The sequence below is a fragment of the Podarcis melisellensis genome (assembly GCF_964234715.1).
Source record: "Podarcis melisellensis genome assembly, chromosome: 2".
Lineage (NCBI taxonomy): Eukaryota > Metazoa > Chordata > Lepidosauria > Squamata > Lacertidae > Podarcis > Podarcis melisellensis.
In genome coordinates this window covers 37,393,721-37,421,158 of record NC_138529.1, presented here as the reverse complement: position 1 = coordinate 37,421,158, position 27,438 = coordinate 37,393,721, and the positions used below count along the sequence as shown (strand labels likewise).

At 41.1% G+C, this 27,438-nt stretch overlaps 1 protein-coding gene across 2 annotated transcripts in view; it reads left to right on the top strand.

Annotated features, from left to right (window-relative positions):
* The window catches only part of MYOCD (myocardin), a 207,655-nt gene that overhangs the window by 91,184 nt on the left and 89,033 nt on the right, over positions 1-27,438 (top strand). The window contains exon 2 of one of the 2 annotated variants that reach the window (XM_081895049.1): positions 25,231-25,471. In XM_081895049.1, the coding sequence (XP_081751175.1) occupies positions 25,318-25,471 (154 nt within the window). In that variant the 5' untranslated portion in view covers positions 25,231-25,317. Of the gene's footprint in view, positions 1-25,230; positions 25,472-27,438 lie in introns of those variants that run through there. The other variant, XM_081895051.1, reaches the window with a different exon arrangement.

Sequence of the window (27,438 nt, the reverse complement as noted above, 5' to 3'; positions counted from 1 at the left end):
CCCCTGCCTTAATATCTAGGCTCTTGTTCTTCATGTCTTGCTGTGCATAATAAAATGAGTTTATGTATTATGAATCCATAAATGTAGCCACATTGCTGAATCCAAATTAGTGATGTTTAAAAAAATGATTGGTAAAAGTAGCAAACCTAACAGCAGCTTCCCATTAGAAGCTTTGTTCCCTCACCTGGAGAAAGACACAATATCAATGGCTTAATACATGTCAGCGTAACAAGCTTGTTCTTCCGACAGCCTCATTCCTACCAACATCATCAGGCCCGTGGGGTGATAAAGAGCTCATTAGCTTGAGATATCCAAGTCAGAGAGCTTCTTCCTATGAACCATTACCTCACTCCCACAAGCACACCCAGGCAAGCTGCCAAGTCAGATTCGTCTAAACACGAATGGGTAGCAAATCATCTGTGCTTGCTGCACTAAGTCTCCAGCTCACTAGGTAAGTATGAGATGCAGACAGCCACCCACAGGAGCAGCTCTGATAATGCATGCAAGAGAAAGAACAAATGCTGAATCACTTTCTTGATCTAGGACATACCTGAATGCTCCTTTGGGCTTCATCTTTAATGGATGTTTAAAAATTGAGTGATTTAATTTCAGGGCAGCATGGAGTTGGTTTAGGACATTCTCTTGCAGCAGTTCAGTTTACTACGATTTATTTTATATTTCTAGTAGTGTGTCCAGTGAGCAAAGTCATCAGGATTGTTCTGAGCTTACATAATAATGGCAACGCAATTTATATTAAAAACAACAACAATAGCAAAACCTTGGCAGAATAAAAAATGAACTTATTTAATTTACACCATTCCATTGGGAATTAGAATGACTCTTTAGTAGGGCATGCCATTTGAGATGGTTTTTGAACATGCAACCACCAGTTATAAATATCCACACTAATATCATTAAATGATATTCAGGCACACTGATGTGCCTATACTCAAATTAAAATCTTCACAATATACTAAATGGTGCTGCAAGTTTGCCTTTACTCCTTATGGATCCTGCATGTGAATTCTTTGTATTTTGAATTGTTCTGTAAACATGAATTTTATCAGACAGTGAGAGGGAAAGGTACAAATTGCTTTGTTTCAAAGGCAGCAGTTGCCTGTTCTGACTGTGATTATAATGTTACTGCCATTATATGATGAATTATAAAACAGAAAATAATCACTCTGTTATAGCCAAGGTAGACCTATATATCAGACCCAGATTTGATGTCCAGCTGAAGGATTTGGAAAAGTGGCAGAACAACCTGCTACCTTCATGTCAGTTTGGGTATATTGTGCTGACAACTTCAGCTGGCATCATGGACCACAAGCTAGCTAGGTGAAAGCACACAGGAGGAAAATTACTGCAAATCTTTCTCTAAACTTGTAAAAACAGGCAAACAAATAAATTGTTCAAATGGGAGGGGAATGTGAGTTCAGGTCAGGTTTGGTTTATAATCTGGGACTAATCAAGTGCAGGAAGTGTGGGCTTGAGGAGGATGGAGGCTCATGCAACTATGGGTAGGAGCCTACATGAAATATTTAAGGGGGTTTTCATATGCAGTTCTTCTCTTCTGGGAGTTCTGTCAACTGTGGTCTGTGAGAGGAGAATTCTCAGTACCTGCAGCAAATTCAGATTTTTCAGTAGAAGCCAAAATGGTTAAGCCAGCATAAATCTGCAGCACAAATATTCTTTCTGGGGTCTTTGAAGCTTAGTCCAAAGGCTGTTGCTCTAGATAGAGAAAACATGGCCTGCATGATGCCCAGTGAAGTTTTTGGAGGACTTGTGTTTTATGTGTAATGTATGAATATAAGTGGAAGAGAGAAGCATTTTTTAATAGTGGTGCTAGCATGGCCTTGCACACTCTACTTTCACTGAGATAGTGCAGAACTGTCTTGTAACACAAACATACACACACACACCCCTGTGCCCTGCACCCATCTCCACCAAATGCTAGTGGCACAATGCCACAACCTGGCCTTTGACTGCCAATAACTCACTAGACCTGTTTAGTGTCCACTGTTCATGCCAGCTTCTTGCATTTGCTCCACGCATCAAGGGTGACGGTAATGGAAAGACCTTTATAATTTCTCAGTAACAAAGTTGGCAAACACATCACACTTTTTGAGGGTGACAGAAGCCACATCTCTGATGTGGTGCAGCTTCCAGAATCTTAGACGAAGCATTGTTAGTGCTCAAGGGCTCAGTGGGTGCATAAATGCACAGCCCCAGCAAAAGAGAGGGAGAGAGAAACGGGTAAGCCTGCTATCATATTTGTGTCCTGATTGTGCTCATGTTATTCAACAGAAAGGGCCCTAGACTAAACTATACTACTCATAAAGATAGAGCAACACACGGCTGAAACGCATGGCCAGCATGCCAGCATTTTTCAGTCAGGTTTGCAATACTAAGTTTTCCCACAGGATATGCAAGTCGGGATTGTATTTATACTGTGTGAGTTTGTTATATAATTAAAGGCCTGGAGAGAAAAGTGAAAGGAATACTCAAGTGGGGGGGGGGGGGACTTACATCTGATGGAGCAGTTTTTGCAAACCTCAGCATTTGTAATTGTTTTGTTTTGAAAGTGAAAGAGAGTAAGTTACACATTCAGAAACAAAAGTGCAGTGCAATCCTGTGTCTGTTTACTTGGAAGTAAGTACCACACAGCTCAGTGGAGGTGTGCATAGGATTACAGCCTTCCCACAGCCATGTTTTTTCTTGTGGTGCGTGAAATTATGAAATAGTAGCCTGAACCTTGAAAGCTTTCTTGTAAGCAGCGTTGGTCAATAAGGAGGACCATGCTTCCACTGTATCTTCCACCAGCTATTTTCACTGCCCTCTGTGTATTGATTAGGTTTGAAAATCAGCCATCCCTGACAACTGTGATTCACTGATCACTAAATAAACCTACATTTTATTTTATTTTCCATTAACACTGAGTGTGAACTAAGTGTGTACTAAGATCTGGAATAGCAGAATAACTAAGAATGAGGATTGTTTTCCCATTTGTTTACACCTGATATTTAGCAAACCATGAATTTTGCATTTAGGATGAGCTGTCATCCCAGTGATCTCACTGTGGCTTTCTCAAGTACTATGGAAAATGATCCATGGGGATCCAGACTTAGTGGTTTTGAAATTCACAGCATGTCAGACATCTAGTTTCACAAAGGTAATTCTGCACATATCACTAGATAATGGTAAAAAAAATATTGATATGTGAAGTCACAATCATTTGCCTTAAATTGTGATGTGATAGGGTTTGATTCAGTAATATGATAGCCTCACCTAATGAAAAATTTCATTTGCAAACTGGAACATGTCACATACATATTGTATATAGCTTTCCAGTCTTGCACCTTACAATCTAATGCCATGGCTAGAATTACGGGTTTGTAGGCTGGTCCGGGAATAAGCGTGTTTTTACATGAGTAGAATGTGTCCTTTTATTTAAAATGTATCTCTGGTTTATTTGTGGGGCATAGGAATTCATTTTTTTTCTTCAAATATAGTCCGGCCCACCACATGGTTTGAGGGATGGTGGACTGGCCCCCTGCTGAAAAAGTCTGCTGACCCCGGGTGTAGTTCATTAAGCTATCTTTCAACTTTGAAGCAGGGAGATCTCAAGTGGCCTGGATCCAGTTGCTTTTTCTCAGCATAACCTACCACTTAGGGTTGGTGTGAGGATACAATTGAGGGAGAGTGGGATTAAAATGTCTTTAATACTAAAAGTAAAATATATAGCTATTTCAAGTATTGCTGCTTATATCCTCTGTGTTTTCATATGTACAGTAAGAAATGCAGAGAAAATTCGTAATTGGAATTACCGGTACCTTTTTTGTCTTTTAAATATGTAAAAATTTTTGTCTTTTAAATATGTAAAATTCATTTAAGGTTTCCCTAGAGGTAGCAGAGGATCTGAAAGACGGTATATTGATCAAAGTGCGCTCTTCAAAGCTCTTTTTGTATATGTTATGTCCATACCATTTCCCATTCATGGTGACATATTTTGTACAAGTGACCCATTAGCATTATCTGTGGCTCATTCTTTCTCTTGCATTTTGCTTCCTGTCTTGCTGTTGTATACAATGGTTGAGGAAGGCTGCAAACTATCAGACTACCTGCATTGTGAGAAGACACTAAGATGCAATTTTCTTTTTGCCATGGGCAGGTGGGCAAATAGAATAGACTAAAATACTGTGGAACTAATTATACTTCAAAATACAGTCTTCCCATCCAATACTTTTCGGTCATTCCTTGTAGCATCTCCAGAGATACTATTCTAGTAATGGGGCTTGGTGAGATACGGGGGTGTCCGTTGTGTATGTTCTAAGGAAGGATGCGATTCCCTAGGAGTTGTTATTGTGAAAACATTTCCGTCTCAGGTCTTGCTTCTTATTGAGAAAAGCCAATACCCTTCATTCTGTCAGATGGCACTTAACTGCTGCCGTTACTCTGGATGAACGAACATTTGTGTTATATTTTCCAATAGCAAAAACTGGGGTCACCAGGGTGTCTGCTGTTTCTAGCCAAATCCAGATGGGGTTTTCCTATAAACAAGTGCACACAGAATATTTATACAGGCAGTGGCACCTGACGCCTTAGCACTCAGGACATTCTATTGAGTAGCCACTCATACTATAAGTCACGGCCGTGCATTAAGTAAATATTTTAATATAGCCATGTCACTGTTTATTATGGAATGGCGTGGGCCCAAATGCTTGCCTAATGCTTGGTTAAAAAGTCAGTTTACACCATCCTTTACAGTGAATCAAAGAATGCATAAACGGGACTCTTTTGTTACTCAGAGCTCTGTTTACTTTACTTTTCTGTAAACCTTTCGAAACACTTGCTTATAAGAGCTGATAGAACCCAGATTTTCCCCTGTACCAAAGGTGTCCTTGATGTCAGAAAGGTACCACACAGAGTAATCAATGGAATTTCCACTGAATAAGCACCAGCCTTTTTCTTTGCCCCTCCACAGCTTTGTTTAGAAAACAGAGCAAGGGGAAAGAATGAAGACAAGCTTGAAGCATGAGAGTTAAAAAAGAGCAGGAGCGGAGAACTGGCCACAATAGCTGAAGCTACCTAGGCATAGGTAGCAGAAGTGAAGTGGTGGTGGTTGATGTACCAGAGAGTTCTAGGTCTGCAAACAGAGCAACCTTCGCTTCCTGGGAGATCACACCTCATTCCATTGCCTGTCTTGAATATTTCAGCATCATGATAGAGAAATAAGAGAACATGGTCCATTCACAACACATGTTGCAAACTGAAGCAGCATTAATTCTAAGTGATTTTCACCTGCTAGATTTCTGAACTTAGGTTTTCTGAGTCTGGACAGTAACTTAAGTAGCACCATTTTCTTCCAGAGTTGCTCATTATGGAAGCAAACAGAAGAAAGTGCAAATTGTATATTTATATCCTGGTACTCTCTTGTGAATTCTGCCTAACCGTGTCATACATTATTTTTTATTTAAATGTGAGGTTAACTGCAGGTAAGGAACCTTTTGTGTCTTGTTTACGTATTTGCCTAATTCAGCACTCAGGAACCTTTGGCCCTTCAAATATTGCTGGACTCAAATTCCCATTGGCCCTAATCAGCATGGCCAATGGTAATGGACAGAGGGAACTAGAGTCCATTCAACTCCCAATGTTTCCCATGGTAATCAACTTACAGCCATTGTTAGATGTTTTGCCTAGTGATGGATTACCAGTTGAGTGCTAGCTGAAAATCTTCTGCAGAAAATGTAAGAATTTGAATTCATTTTCATGCTTCCCCTTTGGACACATTTGTGAGGCTAATTTCATAAAGTTAGCAAGGCTCAAGTTTAATTGAGCACATACTGCAAATATTTACGGTTCACTATATTAAAGTTTGTATCAAACACTTGGGCTAATTTTGATGAAATTGAACAACAAGCAAAATTTAGTCTACCAGGGAACACAAAAAAGAAGATGGGAAAGAAGAAGAAGAAGAAGAAGAAGAAGAAGAAGAAGAAGAAGAAGAAGAAGAAGAAGAAGAAGAAGAAGAAGAAGAAGAAGAAGAATAGTAGTAGTAGTAGTAGTAGTAGTAGTAGTAGTAGTTTGGATTTGATATCCCGCCTTTCACTCCCTTTAAGGAGTCTCAAAGCGGCTAACATTCTCCTTTCCCTTCCTCCCCCACAACAAACACTCTGTGAGGTGAGTGGGGCTGAGAGACTTCAGAGAAGTGTGACTGGCCCAAGGTCACCCAGCAGCTGCATGTGGAGAAGCGGAGACGCGAACCTGGTTACCCAGATTACGAGACTGCCGCTCTTAACCACTACACCACACTGGCTCTCTGCCTTAGATGAACTTTCTCCAAGGGACAAGTTTGGGGGTAAATTCATTTATCCCTGTCATGGATGCTCTTGAAGCCGACCTAGACAGAAGAGCAACAGAGTATAGGAGTGTAGCTAGCAATTTTTCATTTTTGGTGAGCTTGCAAGCAACCAAGGAACAGATTCACATTGGTGTTGAGATGTTGATGCAAGAGTATCCAAAGGATGTTGACCTTAGTCTAGTCGATGAACTCTTGTACTTCCACCTGTACATCAAACAAGCTCAACCTGAAAAAGAAAAATTCAGCCACCAAGATATGTATCAAATAATATTCCAGGGGAAAATTTGGACAGCTTTTCCAAATGTGGAAACAATTTTCAGATTATTCCTGTGTTTAATGGTTACAAATTGTACTGGCGAAATATCATTTTCTAGTCTAAAAAGGGTAAAGAATGATCTATGGTCAACAATGTCCCAAGATCAGTTGTTTGATCTAATCGTTCTCTGCATAGAAAATGATAAACTGCAACTTACTGATTTTAATGATATAATTGATAAGTTTGCATCCAAAAGAGATCAAAAGAAATTGTTCTGACTTTGTGTGAATGTCTTCATTAATTACATACTTTTGTAAACTTATTAAAGGTTATAAATTTATAAACAATATTTTTATCATTGCTAAGGTATCAGCAATGTTCTATTTTCATTGAGTAGATGAAAAAGCAATGTGTTTTTCTCATGATCAGATGCTATTGTTTGGGCTGCCCAGGGCCTCCAGTTGCTTTAATCTGGGCCTGTGTCTGGTACCCAGACCAACAGCCTCTACTGTCTGACCAATCTGTGCCTCAAGGTAACTGACATTTTGCCTTCATCTTATCCAGCTATGCCCACCATATATAGAGAAGGATAATTGCCAGCACCTTCTGGTCAGTGCCTTAGAACACCTTATTATCAGGCTCCCCCTTTCATGGTAGCCAGACTGTTGGCATTGTCATCACACCAGCAGTAACCAGTCTGGGTAGGAAGTGAGGGAAACACTTTTATTCCAGAGCCATTCACTCTTACTCTTTGTAGTGCTTCATGGGCAAGGCGTGGTCAAAAAGATACAGGCTCTCTGCCTCAGCATGGCATGATGACACCAAGCCTGTGCCCCTATCATGAAGACACCTGAGATATAGTACATAACAGTTGGATGGAGAGGGGTCCCTATCTGCCAATTATAATGAGAACAGGCAAAGCTGAAGTAGAAACAGTTTCTGTTGATCAAAATCAGTTGTGAAGTACAGTCTGGGGTTCTTGTGTTTTCAAAAGCTGTTTGGCAGAGTAGCAACATGTGTAGGTTTCCTTCTCACTGTATCTCCATCTCCAGGAACAAAAATGGTTTTGGTGTCTAGGGTAAATGCCATATGGAATCTCTGTGGCCTAATTTCAAACTTAATCTGAAATTGCTACCCCATATCCTTCTCCATGTATGTACATGGATACTCATGTGCCCATTCAAAGCACCTGTTTTTTGCATCTTGAGTCACACTACCACTGAGGCATATCAAACACATATATTGCGCTTATATCAACAACCCAAAGCTTAGAATCAAATTAAGCATTTATTTATTTATTTATTTAAAAAACCTGATAATTCCTGGTACCCCACATACAGATTGTTACAAAAATAAAAGATTGAGTATATATGTAACATTCAAACTGGATGGGTAAATCTGGGCTGGATCTAGACACACCAAAGAAGCGTTTCAGTTAAACACGTAAATTTAAATAGAGAAACCAGTAGAGAAAAACGGGCCATCTGGTGGCACAGTGTTATATCGCATATACAACACATACAAATCACTTTTTCTTTGCCAGTCTAGCTGAGTCCCTGGAGTTCAGCTTAAAAGGTGGCAGAGGTATAACAATCCTAATGCCACATATGGTGAAAGGAAAGGAGTAGATGTCAGAGAGAGGTGGTGGAAATAAAATTAGGTTAGAGAGGAAAGGCTGGGGAAAAAAACCCCTCTTGCTAACTATTAGCTAGCATGGCTAACTTGCTTGAGAACTGGAGAAGCACAAATCTAGAAACTGGGGGGGGGGGCAGATACTATCTCTCCTAGAGCCAAGAGGTGGTGACAGAGAGGGAGACATCTTGGAATGTTTGTGGATCATCTTAGGCACCAAGCCAGCAGAGCTGCTTAGACAATTTCTGCTGGGGGTTAGTTGAGTCCTGCTGCCCCCTGAAGCAGTAAGAGACTTCCTGAAATGGACCATGAAGCTGTATGCTTCCTAGAATCTTTGACTAAACTGAGTACAACAAAACAAAAACGGAAAGGAAGAAGACACTGGGGAATAGGAGGTAGAAGCAAAACAGTCAAAATGAGGAGGCAAAGGTTCAGACTCCTGTAGGAGGTGCTTACCTAGAACAAATGGGGAGAAGACACTAGAGGATTGAACTGTGCATACAGTTGGATTTCAGGTTTCCCCTACAGGTATTTAGTGTGAAAATAGAGTACCTTGCCTTGTGCAGATTCCTGCTGGAGGGTTCTAACCTTAAGTTATGCTTATGACTTCTTATGCAGCTATCAGTGGTGGAAGTGTTTCAGGCATACAGTTTCTCAGTCAGAGTTTTAAGTGGATGAAAATGGTGTGTGTGTGTGTGTGTGTGTGTGTGTGTGCATATGCACTGCGATGGCTTAGGTTAGGTGTCATGCAGAACAGAGAGGTGTTTGCATATTCTCAAGGGAGGATCCCTCACTGATCAATCCAAACTGAGGTCATTAATTCCAAATTACAGCCTTCTTTCCCTGGGTACCAGAAATCACTGCTTGATCGCCTGCTTACAAGCAGTAGGATTTTCTGGGGTCAAGGTGCTAGGATTATACTTATAAAGACAGCATGGCTGAGGTTCTCAGAAGCAGCCAAGATTTCATCCCAGTACCTATTTTAAATACTAATACTTAGCTTTGGAACATGTGTTCCAACACCTCTCTTGCCCAGTTAACATCTACACCCAATGACCACATCTGGAATTGGCAGGAAGGGTTTCTAATTTTGTAGATCTATGCATACTTACTTGTGAGTAAACTCCATTGATGAGCATTACAGAGGATTCTGCCGCCTAGCAAAGGGTGCAGTTTTATGGCAGGCCAAAAACGTTGATTTCATGACAAATGTGGTTTCACAGGACATATGCCACTGTGAGCGAAAGTGTTGCTCCAATCCAAAGGCCACTGTGAATACAAGTCAAGGCATGGTGTGTGCTGTGGGGTGAATGGGTGGGGGAAGAGTGGCTATACATGGAAGCTGTTTTTGCAAAGGCACATGGTCTGGAAAGCAAATCAAGCAACAGATTTGACAGCTTGAAAGAGAAAGCAGCACAGCTGTTTGTGCGGTTAATGAGAGTCTGGTGCATGTAGCAGTGGCAGTAACATACACATTCTGAGCTTGGATGGTAGTTTAGGTAGCAATGAAATATTCCCCTTAAGTTAGCTGTTCTTTTATGTTGAGCTGTATGTACCCACAGGGGTAGACTTCACCCTGGCTTCTTGTTTCTAACATCTGCTTCTGCTTATGCAGCCGAAGCTGCAGGTCTGTGTGCAATTTTAAAACATCATTTCTGCAGCTGATATGAATCAGAAAAATTACTCCTCTGTGGGTTTCTAAGGTAACTGACATTTCTCTCCTTATCGTGCTCTGATATTAACGATAACAGTAATAATACTTAGCAATGCTTCTACAGATCTTGTGTTAGAAGCATTTTATGGAGTTACAGATGGGACCCTGGGAGATCATCATATCCATGCCTCTTCGGGAAAGCAAAGTGAATTATATCTAAACCATCTGACAGATGCTTTGGGCTATTTTTAAATTTTTACAATGAAGGGGAGTTGCCAAATTCTTGGGAGTTAGTTGTCTCCCCCCCATAAGTGGTATCTACCTTTTAAAAACCTCTTACTGGCTAACACAAAAATTTCTTTCTGCAAATTAAAAATTATTCCCCGTTTTCTAAGTTTGTCATTGAAGAACAGCCTGATTGACTCTATGACATATTAAAATAAATGTGATCCTTTGTCCTCCTTTCTTTGGGTTCTTTCAAAATTGCCTGAGGGATACATTTAGGAGCCAAGAAGATTGAACCATGGTAGCAATGGCTGCAAGCCATGGCTCTTCTGTGGGCCAGTTATTCAACAGCATGTGCCCCTTGATCCAAACCTGGACAGCTAATTTGTTGCAGCCTGAGCACCTCCACTTATTTCCAGAAAGATTGTTAAGACCTGACCGAAGAGATGCTACCTTTTAATAAAGGAGCAAATCCTTTCAGCCAAGATGGATTCAACCACAGAATGCACCTGGTCCTAGGGTGTCCACTATTCAACTAACAGAGCTATTACTTTAGCATGTCTTTGAAAAGACACCATTCTGTTAAAATGTGGGTTGTCGGACAGCCTTCCATCATCAGCTGTGGAAAGCTATCATTCTACAGTTTTGTGAAGCACAAGCTAGGCATCCCCCCCCCAAAAAAAACCATCCTCCTTTGAAAGAATTCACCTCTTCCATGTAATTTTTGAAAAAGATGAACTTAAAAGCACTTTGAGGGGGTTGGGAATCTAATGCATCTGTAGATGTAAACAATACAGGAATTCAAAAACGTACATCGTGTGATATGGCTTAATATCTAATAAGAGGTACTGAGCCAATTATGCCTGAAAATCATACCTGGGCCCTCTTATATGGAAGCTCTTCCCTGGTACATTGATGTGTAGAGGATCTTTTTTCTATAAGTGAGGAGACAATGGTACACTTTCCTAAATAAGTCAGATTGTGATGAAAACACAAGGTTAAAAATTGCAGCCCTCCCAAGTCAAAATGTTACCAGCTACCACTGGATAAGGCAGCTCTCTGTGTTCCTTTACTGCTATTGGTGTCTCCCCCCCCCAAAAAAAATCACCTCAGAACATGCCCTCAAAATTTGATGCTGATATTAGCCTGTATACGACTGCTCCTGCCTCTGGCAGGTTCAGCTAAGGGTGAGGAGACTATAGGGATCACCCCAAGGCCTTCACATCCCAGGAACTGATCCCACCACAGGCAGTGGCAAATACCTGCCTTTCCTATAGTGAACAATAGAGAAATTGGGGTGGGGAAAATAATGCGCTTCGCAGTTAGTGTCGACTCATTACAGAACTTGGGTATGGAAGCCCTGGGGCTCAGTAAGCAGAATGAGCAGGAGCCCCCCCCCCCAAGCATCAGGTGAAACTATGCACATTACTATCTAATGCGCCTCCACTCACATATGACCATTAACTCCCATGTATGCAACTGAGTAAGTGCACCATTGCCACCAGTCTTTAATTCCTCTAGCTGCCATTCAGAGGTACAGGACAAACAGTGCTTGTACCTTTAAAGAGATTTTGATTAAAAATTGTGGCCAGGAGTGGAAATCAACTCAGCTGTTAAGAATTCTCATCCTTGTTATTATGCAAAGAGAAATGGCGAGTTTCAGCATTTGTGTATGTATGCTTTGAGGGGACCAGGGCAGTCTTATTATTAAAGAATGGCCCACCCCCAAGCCTCATGTCCTTGTTATTCCTTCTGCATCCTTTTATCTGAACATCTTTAGCCACCCAGTTCAATCTCCCGAGGGACATCCCATCTGCATGGCTCAGAGTAGTTGTTTAGGATGTAATTTGACTTTGCGGTGTTCTTCATTCCATGCTTGCTGTATGTGGATTAGTGTAAGATTAGTGGAGTGTAAATCCTTAATCCCCTGGGTATCTGGCCTCTGAAATATATTGTTCTCCATTTCCCCCAGGGCAGCAGTGTTCCATCTTGTAATTGTAAAGTATTTATCTGGGTCACATTAAAAAGCATTTGATATAATTTTAAATTTGGCATCTCTGGGCTGCCTTTGTTTAGACCAGTGTATATAATTTGGTTAATTTTAATGGTCTTTTAAAAACTTTGCCACAAAAAGGCAGGGTTTTTTTCTTAAAAAAAATTAAATATTTATAAGTAGTTCGTTGGAATGTCAATTGGCAGCAGGAAAGGGTGATTAAACAGGAGGTGCTTAAAAATTCTCTTGAACATTGGCTTAGCTGTGTATGTGTTTTGTGGAATGGTTTCTATCTCTCCCTCTATCTTGCTGGATGACCATAGCATTGGAGCCTGCCCTAACCTCTTCTATGCACTAACCTTTCACAATGCAAATTTAAACATAAGGTTCTTCCCCCGGAGAACAAAGTTAAATCTGTTCGCTTCCTGGCCTTCAGATGGTGCCAAGCAGTGTTGGGGTACATAAAGGCATTTTGCATTTTATTCATTTTAGAAGCCTATGGCTAATACTGAAGAGCATGCATGGTTTGTGTCAAAAGTGTTGCATATTGCCAGGTTATGATTTTAGCATACGATTTCTGATTTTGTTTGACTCTTTTTATAAAGACTACTCCTGGAGTCATGGAAGTATGTGACATTGAAGACTTTTATGGGCTTTTATAAAGGACAAAGGCTCTAGATTTTACAGTTATAGGAGGGTGGGGGGAGTCAACGGGGAAACTTTAAATGAGGGACTCCTAATTTGGGGTTGTATCCAGTGGTTGGATTAGCCACTTCTGCTCATTCAAGGCTGGACACTTGATTTTCACTAATTCTCCCTATCTGCTACAACTCGCACAGTCACCTTGAACAGCTGCTTCTGAGTGTGTGGCATGCCACATAGGACGTGGAGCAAGGGCTGCAGTGGGTTGGGGGGAATCAGTGAAAATGGGGTGCTGTGCCTTTTGTGAGCTGAAGTGCTTCCACTTGCCTGTTGCCACCACCGGACAGAAACCATGCTTCCTTATGGTGGAAATAGACAATAGGAAATTTGGTTAGGAATACACCTCATGCTACCAAAATAAATTTGGCTGATTCAAACATTTGAGAAAACTCAGAAGGGTTTCTCTAATATTAAGCAGAATAATAATTTTCCATATACTGTAGACTTCAAAGCCAAAATTGTCCATGGATGTCTTATTTAAAGAAAAAATAATTTTCAGTTTTTGAAATTGCTTGGAAGTGTTCTAGACCTGTTGGCACCTTTCTGTCACGGGAGACAATGGAGGAGTGCACCTTTGGGGTGAGGTGAAGCTGTTGGAAGGTTGCAGTGCCTGTAGGGACTGATGTGGGAGAGATGTGTTTTGTTGCAGCTGGGGCAGATGAAGGTGTCCAGTTGTGCTGTTGCAGATTCACCATTATGTTTCTTCTCTCTGCACTCCTCCCAGTGGTCATTTTTCCTCTGGTCACTGCTATGGATACAGGACTTGACTGCCTGTCTCCAGGCACTGCTGTTGTCTGCAAGGGATTCCTACATGACAGGGTTGATGTTGTCAGCCTTCATGTCCCATTTGCAGACATCTTTGTAATGCAGAGTTGGTCTGCCAACAAGCCTGATGTCTGAAGCCAGTTCCTTGTAGAACATGTCCTTGAGGATCCTGCCATCTTCCATTCTGTGGACATGACCAAGCCAGTATAGACGTTGCTGAGACAGGAGTGTGAACATCCAGGGAATATGGGCTTGGGGGAGCACATCTTTGTTTGAAATTCTGTCCTGCCAGGTAATATCCAAAATCTTCCTGACACAGTGCATGTGGAAGGCATTGAGGCGTTACTCCTGACAGTTGTAAGTTGCCCACAACTCACTTCCATAAAGCTGCATGCTCAACACTCAAGCCTGGTAGACCTTCGTTTTGGTATTGGATGTTAGCATCACATTCTCCTATACCCTTTTGGAGAGGCAAGCCATTGCTGTAGCTGCCTTGCCAGTGCAGCATTGATGGAGAGATTGCTGGTTATGGTGGACCCAGTTAGCTAGGTACAGTGCCCCCCTGTTTTTCAAAAGCCAAGCCATGAACCCCTACTTTTAAAAATGCCTATATCTCTATTGTAGTTTTTGTTTCATGAATGGTGATGTGGACCCCCTGGGGTCCATGGGCCACCAGTTGGGAACCACTGTTCTAGATCCATCTAGATCACTTCCTGTCTATTGTTTCCATTTTCAAAATACTTTATAGCTCCATTTCTTGAAATGTTTTTGAGAAATCTGCCCCATGCCATCTACTAGCTGTCACTTCTACAAGACTAGTGTGAACATATGAGATGGCTAATGAAGCTCAATCAGAGCCTTGGCTGAGTGGGATGACTTGAAAGTCCTTATAATTTTGCAGCAGGCCTAGCAGAGGACATGTAGAGACTTCAGAAGAGACACTCAGATCTGACAAAGTCCACCAAACCTCATCCAAAGGACACTGTTTTCTGTGTCTATTCACTCTGTATTTTGTTAAAAAAAGGAAATGCAGTCATGTACACAATAATTGAGAAGAAGAAAATCAAGGAGAGGAAGGACCTAATCAGTTGGTCTTATATTTCACTCATGCCTCTTAGAAGAATTGAAAGATAGCTATAGTATATTAAACAGAGGCCCAGTCATTGCAATAAAAGTAAAACATGATGAAATGGAACTATATAGTGGAACTCTAGTTCTATCCTTGTGATAGGAATGAGATGTCTACCCCTTTCCCCAATTTTCTGCAATCAGGGCATGTGTGTTGTTATCCTTGCTCTCCACAGCTTTCTTTCCAGTCCTTGATGAGCCAGTTGTCTGGTTAGATAGAGGCAATCATTTTACCACACATTGCCACTTAGAGAGTATTCCCCAGGGTAGTTTGGTCATTTGTGTCCATTCTCTCTACTGTTCTGCCAAGTAGCAGGAATAATTTCATATTGTATCAGGTGCAGATGTGGGAATAAAATGGTAGTATATGTTCATTTGAGCTATAAAGACCGTGTGAGGTGACAATAACAAATAAAGTTCCTCTGCATATATGTATGAAACACGAAAGTAGCTGCCTTGGCACTGGTCTGTTGTGTATCCTAGTTTATCAACAGCACAGTAACAGGCTGTTTCCACTGAACCTTCAAAGTATTGAAATGATTTACTAAGTCATTGATGCAAAAAAGCAAACATGTCCATGTGTACATGTGCTCTAGGGGATGGATCTTTATCAGCTGTCATTATGAATCTGTTTTTATTTATATGTTTAGCACCAATGGTGTGCTGAGCACTGCATAAAGCATGCTTATTGCCCTGAACAAGAAATACAGGAATGGATTGCATTGCAGTCTTGTACAATGGAAACAAGATGGCTAGATCAACTGTTCAATTGTTTTGGTCCTCATGAGCAGTGCTCTAATAGAAGGAGTTTCTGCCACATTTTCTTTATAGCCCATTTGGCCATCTGAGATTGGTTCAAATGCTGATTTCTAGGTTGAATTTTCCTTGCCTTTTTTACCACTGTGTCTGATTTATCCCCTAATTCAGTTCATGAATAAGAGTGTAATCTCCAGTCCTGGGCAGCAAGGCTACTTTCCTGAGCCTACAGGACAAAGCAGGTTGGTTGTCACAGCACCATGGAGAGCTCTTAGTCTCCAACAAGGGCTGAGACTAGACTGAGGCCTTCTGAGGCTCTGCCTCCAGCACTCTTAACTCTGCCCTAGTTTGGAGAACAAGAGACAACCCTCTGGCACTGTGTTGGCCTTCCATCTGAAACACTGTGCTAGTGTTGGAGGCATTTGTGAAACACTTGATTCCTCAGGCCCAGGGGAAGGTGGCTGTGAAGGCCCTGACTTCGTTTTTATGTGCCCTGATGCTGTTGCATTGGTTCTGCAGACTCCTGCCTGCCAGCCTCAGGTTCAGTGGTCCCCTGGTCACCAGAATTTGGCTCAGAGCCAGCTGATGACACTGTAGCTTCTGACTCAGTGTCCTGGTCACAATTGCATGGCAGGATGACAGGCTCAGGCATGTGCTGTCCATCTAAGGTTGTGTACTGAATATAGTTCAGACATTCAAGTATAGAAGAATGAGATTTTCTTCTTGAAGGCAGCCCCAGCTGCTAAAATATTGTGATGTGATACTTTAGGCCACAGAGGGCCATGGTTTGTTATTTAGTCTGGTTGTACTGGTTGTGGAGTCTTCATATGCTTTGGAAAAAGGACTACACAGCGAGAGGTGGATGCTTTTCACCTGGTTGGTACATAAGGTGCTCCCAGGGGGGGGAAAACATCTGTGTAGGTCCGCTAAGAGAATATGGGTAACCTGTCCCTCGCTCAACCTAAGTAAAGTCTCTATTCCTGGACTTTCTGGTGCTTTCTGAATATTTTTCATTATTTTATTAATCAGGTTTGTCATTGTGGCTTTTGTTTCTTCCTCTTCTTCTGGCCTGGTGTAGGAGTTATTTGCATTTAATTTTCCGTTTCAAGTCTCTGCCATGTTTTTTTTCCCCTTTCCTCCCCCTCTCTAAAAAATAATTTTGTTGTAGTAAAAAAGAAAAAGAAAAAAGAAAGAAGCCAGGAAGCAGATGCAATTACAAAAAGAATGGCTGGACACTTAGGAAGCTTCCTAGAACCCTTAGAGATAGGAAGCTCTAGGCTGAATTATCCTAATTTTCTTTTTTATAAGAGCTATTGACAGTTATGAATGGACTGGTATCAAAAGGTGACGGATTCATACACACATAACCTTCCAAGTGACTGAGGTCTGGTGCAAACATAGTTTTACATGTGTTGTGAGCAAGGCTTCACTTGTATAGTTGTTTGTGCATGTGGTGCCCAAAGTAGAGTTCTATTGGTCCCGTACAAACTTGGAGAAACATCTCTTCTGCATCTGTTTTGAAAAATAGGAAGACTGTTTGGTGTCCTTTAGCTTTACTTAGTTCCCTTTATTTTTAAGCTCCTTGCATTTTTGTCTGACTGAGTTGTATTATAGGGATGATGAGCTGTATATGTATATACTTGAGAGACAACTGAGCCGAATAGAGCCACTTTGTTTCCCACAGTCCAAAAAACAGTGGTGGACCTTGGGGTCTCAAATTTCAGCAGCACCCTGTGTAACACCAAAATTCGGCACCCCCCCCCAACTCTCACCTTCCATTCTGCATCACAGTTGTGGCATCCCCTGTGATGTCTCTGAGGCTCTGTGCCCAGTGTGACTGAAGCGGTTGACTCCCCTAAATCTGCCTCTGCAAACAATATAAATTTACCCTTTTCACCTATTGCCATGTGCTGAAGGCATGTTTGCATTTCAAAAATTAAATTAGGAGAAGAAGAGGAGTTTGGATTTGATATCACACTTTATCACTACCCGAAGCAGTCTCAAAGCGGCTAACATTCTCCTTTCCCTTCTTCCCCCACAACAAACACTCTGTGAGGTGAGTGGGGCTGAAAAAGAGTCAGTCCGTACATGTGGGGGACTACTTCAAAGTCAATAATAAAGATAATAATAATAATAATAATAATAATAATAATAATAATAATAATGATGATGATGTCACACAGAGGTCTTGCACCCTCAAAGCACAACCCACATTTTGCCTGTTATGAAACAGGATACCTAATGCTGTTAACATTTGCCTTTGTGCGCTTCCTCGGGATTTTTTTTGTTAAAGGTGCATGTGCAAAGGTACAGTAATGAAGACATGTACCCAGAACAGAAAAAAGCAGTGGATGATAGTGGTTATTGATTGAGGGGAGGGGCTTCAAAGTTAAATCGCTACTGTGGATGGCAAGTGTAGGAATAGCAATAAATAGCAATAACTGGAAAAAACTTGGAATGTGTAGAAGCTAACATGACAAACTCAACTATGAATGCTTTGCATGCAATATAAGACTGCAACCTGGAAGCTGCCCGAGACTAGAATATTTCTTGTCTAATAGATGTTCATCCATTGTATGATATCACCTTGCTTCTTGTTAATTTCTTATTACCTGGGGCTAAAATGACAACAACTATCTTACATAATCATACCCCTTTGAAGCTGTGGCTCACATTGATTGTATTTGTTTGTCGTGGAATTCAATACCTGTTGTAATTGCATTCCATCTGTTGTGGGACTTCCATAGATCAATAGTTGATGATCATTTTAGTTATGGAGCATCCAGGGCAGCTGGAAGTGCAAGGCAGGTAAGTCATGAAAGGCCTGGAGATTTACTGTAGGTAGGAGAAAGCATAACAACTCCTCTGCTTCTAATCTGTCTGGGACTTTTTTCAACAGTCCCTTCTCCCTTGCTTTCAAGAAATCATCCCATGCTGCTTATTCTTTGGCAGTGGTGAGAGAGGTGGGCAGGCCACCTCTCTAGGGCACATAAAGAATCTGCAACTTGATGGGAAAAATGGACTATAACCTCCAGATAATGAAGCAGCCTTGCTGCTTAATGGAGGAAGCACTGGGGAGTTTGGTGAACAGAACCTTCCAAACTTTAATATTATCTATGGAGAAAAACAGCTAACCCCAATTCTACACTCCAGGAATGTTTTTCACAAGGATAAATTCATTACTTTGTTATTCTAGGCAATAAAAAAAGATCAACTTCCAAAATGTTGATTTCCCACCCCTGTCTTCTCTGCACATATCCACCAATATCAGTTGTGGCAACTAGTCAACTTTCTGAGAATCATTGTCAGCAGGGGAAAGTACATCTGGCCCTGCCTGTCTTTCAACTCCTTAGAGAATCTGGAAGTACCCTTACTGTCTACTACACTGTAAACAACAGCTAACAAGCATAAATACCCATGTTTTTTTATCAGCAACATTCTTGCAAGCAGAATCCCAGGAACACAAACATACCACAATAAACATGCAAAGAATGCGATAAGTTTCATCTATGTGGCTCCCTTTTCCTTCCTTTCTCTCTCCCTCCTGGTTTTTCTCTGCTGGTTTTCAAGGTTTTATGGCAAGCCTTGATTACTCAATAGCCACTCACCATGGAATAGTAGGGGATGCATTTACTTCCCCTTGAATCTTTGCTAAGACAAACGGGAAAAAATGGGAGACAAGTGGATGAATGAGACATCTAGACTTACACTGTGTTTGTTTCCATCCAGCGAAAGGAGTTGGAAAGATAAAGGGGCTTGAAAAAGTATATGCATGATCCAGCCAAAGTAAATCACCTAAGTCCCACTAATTTCAGTGGAAAATATTTAAACGCATGCATATTATTCCAATGAAATCAACTATAGGACTTAACTTTGACTTTGTTTCATGATTTTGATTGGTTCCTACAAAAAGCCTGGAGTCCCCCCTTATTGATTTGCAAAAGCAGAATAAAAAAATAAAAAGCAAAATAAAAGAAGACACTGGCAATGTTGCCGCTGGAGAATTGGCCAAACCTGGATGTGGCCCCAGTGCTAAAGAAAACGGTTAGCTACCTTTGCTCAGGCAGTGCCCAGAAACAAATGCATGCATGCTAGGTGTATGCTTGGGTTTTAGCACTGCAAAATCAAGTAAGTTCAAGTTCAAGTAAAGTAGCAGCCACATTCCAATAAAGCAAAGTCAGGAAAGCTGAGGTTAGGTTCCAATGAGACAAGTCCAAGCAAAACAGATAGGACACTGAATACCTCTGGTACAATATGATACAAGCAGACTAAAATATTATTTCAACCACAAACTGACTCAGATGGAGTCTTAAATAGAGTCACAGCTTCATATGTATGGCTAGCTCCACCTGCAGAGGCAGAAGCCTGTTCCATTAAGGGTTAGAACAGGCTTCCCATCATCCCTGACCACTGGTCCTGCTAGCTAGGGATCATGGGAGTTGTAGGCCAAAAACATCTGGAGGGCCAAGGTTGAGGAAACCTGGGTTAGAACCTGCTTTGGTAGCCATTGACTCCAGTGCATGGAGACTGTGGTTCTGCTGTGGCTTTGGGGTTGGAGTCTGAGAACATGGGTGCAGTCTCCTCAGGTCAGAATCATAGTAACATGGGCTTCTCTTCCAAGGCCATGGGGATGCCTGGGACAGGTTCTGTGCGGGAAATCCCTTTCCCAGTCAGATACTTCCTCTAAATCTTTGGCTTCATCCTCTGAAGATGGAAGGGTGGATAGGTCATCAGGAAAGGAACCAAGGTGGTGGGTGGGGAGAGGCTCTTATTCTATCACATTCTCTGCACTTGACACAACTTCCTTTGGAAGGAAACCATTGCAGGCAACAGCAAAAGGAGCTGATGGCAGAAAAGTTTGTCACTTTCTTTTGCTTCTTTTTCCCCTGTTTTTTTAATCATTACCTTAGAAATACCTTTTTAAATGAAAAGTTAATGAGAATGATGTAAAGGCCACATTGAAAGAAGGTCCCTTAATTGGGAAGCTTGTATTCTATGTTTCAAGTATCTCAGAAAAGATCCAGATTGGTGATGCATGCGGGGAACTACAGGTCCAACAGCTTTTGAAACATTCCAGGGGTTTAGTGTGTTTCCCTTCCTCCCCCCTAAAATATGAAATATTTCAGGTTGTTTTACAAGCATCTGGACAATTCAATAAAATTGTCCCTGTGGAAATACTGTCACTGAGTTTCTGGAGGAAATGGATATTTAGAGTTTAAATTTGCAAAGGGAAATGTATTGCATTGCTCAACCATCAAACCTATTTAACAGAATACCCTGCCTGCTCCATATTTTCCAAAGAACAAGTGAGCCTGTAATGTATGTCTTGGGATTGTGAGTAAGAATGGATTATATATCTATCAGAATTACTGCCTACCCATCTCCAGATTGCTCAGCAAGTTTCCAATGTAGGAGTTGACAAACACAGAAATTTTCAGTGCACAGAAGTGAAAGCAGGAATTCCAAGAATCAACATTAATAAAATCTGCTTCAATCTGATCCATCCCAGAGACTGGTTCGTTCTTACCTCTCTTCATCCACATGCCTAGATGAGCAAGAAACAAACAAACCCCAAACTCAAAGCTTATTTATTTCTTATTTTACTTCATAAAATTTATTTACTGCTTGATTGTAGAAAACCTCAAAGTGGTTTACAAAACAGTAAGATTATTAGTAAAAACAAATAAAACATTCAAAAAATTAAAACCAGCAATAAACTAAAAACACATCAGCATTCTAAATATGTGTAGACTTGTCTAAGCAAACATGTTTTTAGCAGGCCCCGAAAAGAGTACTGTGAAGGTACCTGCCTGATGTCAAAGTGTAGGTGCTGTCACTCAAATATTGGTTTCTTACAAGTGTAATTTGGCATCTGTAACAGTGCCAGTTCTGCAAGTTCTGCAGATATAAGTGGCTGAGTCGGCATATATGAGGCGAGGCAATCCTGCAAGTAAACTAGTCCCAAGCTGTTAAGGGCTTTAATTACTAGTAGTAACTCCTTGAACTTGGCCCCGTAACAAATCAAGCAAAAAGCGAGCTGCGTAGAGAACCAAAGGCATGACTGGGTGAGCAGCATCAGAGACGTCTTATAGCCATGCTCACATATAGGTGGTGATTTCACAACAGCCCACCTCCAAATCCCAGAGAGGCTCAGCCAAGAAGATGAGGAAATTAAATCCTTTGAAGCTGAAGCGGAGGCTTAGTCCTTCAAGCAGAAAAGACTGTAGTGGGCCTGGGTAATTCTGTAGAATCTTATGCTGCAAGAGAGGGGACCTGCCAGGGGAAAAAAAGCCAACAGAAAGGGGAAAAACGGGTTAGACAGAGCTTATGTAGCACAGTGGCTAAGTGCACAGAGGAATCAGCCAGTTAGTCCAAATCACACATACTCAGCTGTGAACTCATTAGATGGCTTAGGGAAGCTGTTATCTTACGTATTTATTGTTACTGAGACAATGTATGTGAAACACTTTGAACACTGTATGATTAGTGTCATGGATGTGTCAAGAGAAAATATTACTGGTTCACTCATATTATATTTAATTCTGTAAAATATATCCTCAATGGGCACTATATCTACAATATATTTGTTTCATGAGAAATAGTAAGACTGATGGCTATTGGCAATAAGAGAGACAAAACAGGTCAGACACGGAAAATTTGTGGGAGGCAGGAGTTTTAAAGGATAGCAGTTAGTGTGCTTACCTGCATCTCCATGCTCAAATTGTATATTTGTTCGAAAGGCTATTTTAAAATGCCACTGGTTTCAAAAACTCTTTCTTTACTGCTTTAGCCATAATTGTCATGATGGTCCTCAGTGCCTCGTGTGTGCAGTCCCAGTTTTCTCTCAAAAGGAGTAGTCTCTCAGTCTCTAAGCCAGAGACCTCAGGTGGCAGATTTTGAATGCCATGAAAACAGGAGTGAACACATGCAAACAAAAACAACACAGCTGGAAGGGGAAATGTTGGGGCAGGGGGCAGGGGAGCCTTAGCAATGTATATGGGGGGGGGGAGAAAGGGGATCAAAACAACCTCTTCAGGCAGAGTTTCCACCACCCGGGTGAGACAAATGAAACGGTCTGCTTTCATGTTCTTGCTAGCCTCAGCCCTGAACTTGAAGCAGGTCCTCAGATGTTGAACACAGTGGGCAGACAGATGGAAGGTAGAGACCATTTCAAACATTTGCTGTGTGATAAAACCTATTGGTGTCAACTTAAATATATATATTTATTTCATTCATTCATTTTGGTATTGGTGTGCCTAGTGTCTAGGATGCCAGTATTACAATGGGGTTGTCCTTGTTATATTAAAACTGAATCCGGACAGTTGTGGAGAAGACATTTTTCTTTCGCTGTTTCAAATATTTATGGCCCCTTTGTACGTCTTGGTATTAAGCAGAATCAGAAACACTGTAGCAGAGTTGTCTGAAACTTTTACTCAACAGATTTCATCTTGCTTGGAAGAGCCCATGTAAAGCTACCATTGTAATGAGACTTTATGGGTCTTAATATTTATAGGCAGAGAAGAGACAGGACACGTCCTGTTCTGTGTATAGTCTTGCAATTTATATGTTGGCAGCAGTGTATGATGGGAGATGTGTTCTGAGGCTCACAAGTATGCTTAAGCTTTATAAATATGCTAAGTTCAAGCTGAAGTGAGGGAACAGTGTGGAATGTTTTGAGGCCAAATCTGACATGGGGGTTTGTAAGGAGGGGTAGTGAGCCCAGCCCGCCAGTGCTACTTGAGTGTGTTGTGAAAGCAGGCGTCTCTAACGGCATGTCATGACCCCCAGGCTTTCAGTGAAGCACCCTACTACAGTTAGTGAAAATTAAACGGTTACACATGCTCCAAATTTCAGAATAATGTTGTTCTACTAATATAAAAAGCCTCCACGAGGAGCACCGATGCTGGTGGTCCAAGAGCTTCGACACTGCCTTGCTGGCTCCCGCTCACTATTTTTCACAAACATAAATAATCATAATCCATATAAAACTGTCATATTGGTTCAGCACAGACGTCACCAAAGCCCTGGGCCTAATTCATCAAAGATTTAATGTTCAGCTGCACAAAGTTACTTTTTTTTTTTTTTTTGGTGAGCAGATGCAGTTTCCCGGATTGTCCTGTCATCACCAATAACTTTCCACTGGAAAGATGCATCACATCAAGAGTTCCAAAATGCTAAGAAAGATGAATATTTGAAAACACAAGAATAAACAGTTATTGCTAGTTGTTTCTTAATGACATAAAGAAGAGGATTTTTGATGTTTTGGATATAACTGTGGATGGATTGCCATGCTGTTGGACATATTGCATGCCAAAATTGCTGGGGAAAAATCTTAATAAATCAGAAGGGGAATTTGTGTGGACAACTGGCCCAGCAAAGCCACAAGGGGCTATTAATGGGAAGTTACACCACTTAGGAGATATTATTATTATTTGCTTTAAGATGCTGTGTAGCCACCCATATTTTTGCAGCTGAGAATCTCCTATCTAAGTTTGTGAACATCTCATTGTTCATTAATTGAGGAGGAGGTTGGCAGCTAGAGATGAATACATATGCATATTGGATCATTGTTTCCAATGATAATGCATTTTCATAATTTTAAAATTTGAATCCTACATTTTTGTGATCTTTTATTTGAATGTCCATAACTTCTGTGTGTGGCAGTGGTGTGACAGGTTGGAAGAGGGCTGGTGTGCTCTCAGTTTTCTGCATTTAATGGGCCAGATCAGGAAGGAAGCATTTCCAGTTCTCAAGGAAAAGAAATTGTTTTTAACTTCTGTAACCATTCTAAACTGATACTTATATTTTCAAACCTGCATTCTTGGAACAAATGAATGAGGTTCTCCTGTGGTCATGAAAGTAGGCTGAAGTACCAAAATGGAGACCTTTATGTAAACAATGGACTATGTGGATATCTGTGTGGTATGCTTAAGCCAGTTGAACCCTTGTGTACCTCAATTTTTATCCTGTCAGGTAGTAGGTAGAGTTGGCACATTTAGGACAGTGTGGTCACATAAATACATTTTCTGCATAATCAGTAAATGTGGGCATTGGCAGCATTTTGTCTTTATCATCGTATTCCAGTAAACTCTGACCCACTGCTGGTTCAGTACTATGTTGCCCCCCCTCCAGTGGATAGTGAAGGTTATACTGTTGGATTTAGACTAGGTAGACCCAGAATCAAATTGCTCTTCACTCCCACTCCCAGCCATAGTTACTATGACAGTCACTTCCTCAGTGATTTTTATTACTTTACTTGTATTACTCCATCAAATTTCAAAGTGAGAAGAACATTGACAGCTATGTGAGCTCCAGTGCATAGAGCCTTGTGGTATAATGGTCACTTACTTGGTACCTGGATGAGTGAAGGTTGAGACCTGACATGGCAGCTCTCCTGTCTTCCTAGGAGCCACACCATTTTTTGTGGCCATTGGCCCCTTCCCCTGGCTGCCGCGGAGCCAGACCCAGTTTTGAATTCTGGCAACAAATGGTTGGTTGGTTGCTGATCCACACAAATCCATTACAGGTAAAATGATATATGGCAATATAATACCGCAACTAGATAGGAAATGGAGGGGATATAAATCTTGACTCTTCTGTTGCCATTTGAACCAGTTGAAGTCAAAGTGTAAGACTATCTAGCCTCACTTTTGAGACACAGAATGTGTGGCAATTATTGTGTCCTCAATGCAATTTCCATGTGTTCTATCCTGCCTCCAGTATCATATCAAGTCATATATCAACTTTTCTCCTTACAGCTTTTTGTTGGAGTCCCAGTTCTTAGAAAGCGTGGGACTTTCAAAGTAGAGGAAGCGATATCTGACAAAGTCCCTTCAGGCCTAGTGATGAATGGTGTGATTAAACAGGAGCTTTCAGGCCAGAAAAATGCACCCAGTGAAAATTCAGAAGTGTTCCTCAAGGACTGTGTTTGCAGTGAAGTGAGAGACTTGACCCTTCAGTCATGTACCCAAGTCCCTACATTTGCTGAGAGCAAGAATGGTGAGTCCTTTTCCTAAGAGATCAGAGAGAAAGAGATAAGATGCTCTGAATATGGCAGCAAGGTGCATACATAAATGAAAAAGTATGGTGCTACTTTGGCGTATGGTGAGATACCTACCTTTCTGATAAAAAAAACTTTAAAACTACAAGTTGTGAGGAAAGAAGTGACTCATAAATCCTGACTCTGTCTTCATGGGGCTGCCCTTGAAAAGTATCTGTTGGTCCCAAGTAATGTCAGAATATTGTCTGGGACAGGTCAGTCAAGGAAATCATTATGTACCTGTGTGATCTGCATTTTCTGTCACTTTGCTTCTGGGCTCATTTCATGATAGAGTTTTTTTGCTTTAAAGGTCCTAAGCACCTTGCTGCCTTTTTTTATTGATTAATTTTATTGGATGGTTTCTGTTAGCATTTTAATGGTTTTGATTAGTTTTTTTTATTTACTGCAATGCATTATCATAGAATCTTTCCCCACATAAGCCAACCTGGACTCTGTTTGTGTGCCCCCTCCATGAAAGGCCCAGAGTGGGGTAACACAAGAACAAGCCTTTTCTATGCAGGCTCCTCATTTGTGGAATGCTCTCCCTAGGGAGGCTTGCTTGGCACCTTCATCACATTTTTTAGGTGACAGAAAATGTTCCTCTATAACCAGACCTTGGGCTGATTGAACATTCTATGACCTTTTTCTATGTTTGTGGGATGGGGTTATTGATTTGTGTTTGTTTTATTATGTATTTTGTGTTCTCATTTTGTATTTTTATGTTGTGAACCACCTGTGATCTTCGGATGAAGGGAATAATAGTAGTAGTAGTAGTAGTAGTAGTAGCAGCAGCAGCAGCAGCAGCAACCACTGTGGTGTGCTTGCAAGAATATAGGGTATACATTATATTTAATAAAATAAAATTGCATGTTATGTATGGACCATGCGCTAGATTGAGATGAAAGTGTAACTGCATAAGCGTACACTAGAGTTCAGAGGATTCAGTGTAATTATTCTTGAAAGTGAGCAGGAGTGAAAACCTTCACTCACCGGGATGGCATATGTTAAGGTTATTCATGCTGCTGGCAACATAATAGTCTTTGTAATGGAAAGGTTAAGAAGTACTAGTCAGTTTTGCACCATTTTGATTGCATGAGCTAGCAGATTTTTGAATTTACCTAAATATTTCAAGGACACATCCTACATTGTGTTTGCCTTTTGTTTTCCCAGGGCAGTTTTTAAAGAAGCTAAGTTAGGAATTTGTGGCCTTAGATGTGGAAAATCCAGGTTCATATCTGGAGTCTGCTGTAGGTCATTTTGGCTGCAATCCTAGGCACACTGACCTGGAAGTAAGCCTGACTGAACTCATTGCAGAAGGTCCCAGGTTCAATCTCTGACATACCCACATCAGGCTAGGTGAGACCCTTGCCTTTAACCCTGGAAGTGTAGACAATCCTGAGCTAGGTGGTCCAATAGTATAAAGCAGCATCCTATGTTTCTCAATAGGACTCAATAGGAGTCACTTCTAAGTAGAATCGTATAGAAATGATTTTTTCTTAAGTTATAAGTGGCATAGTTGTTCTGCTCCATGTTCCTGCTCTTTTCCATGCCAATCCATTAATGGTGGGATGGAGTACAGTGTGTGTGTGTGTGTGTGTGTGTGTGTGTGTGTGATGGTGTCTTTCCACTGTCTTTTTGCTTGACCTGCCTCACAGGGCTGTTGTGCTTCTAAACTGCCTCTTGAGCTACTTAGGCAAAAGAGAGGATACAAATGTGGTGAAATAGACTCCCTCCAACTACATATTCCCTGACCCACTTGAATGAAAGACAAGAAATTGTAAGTGTCCATCTGGTTTGAGTTTAAAGTAATGTGCAGAAAAGGTTGCATATTTTCAAGGACCTTGTGCCTAAGTAGTAGATTGTACCACAGTTTATTACACAAATTGAGCTTTTTATTGCTCAGCTTTGTTGATCTGCCAGTTGGGAT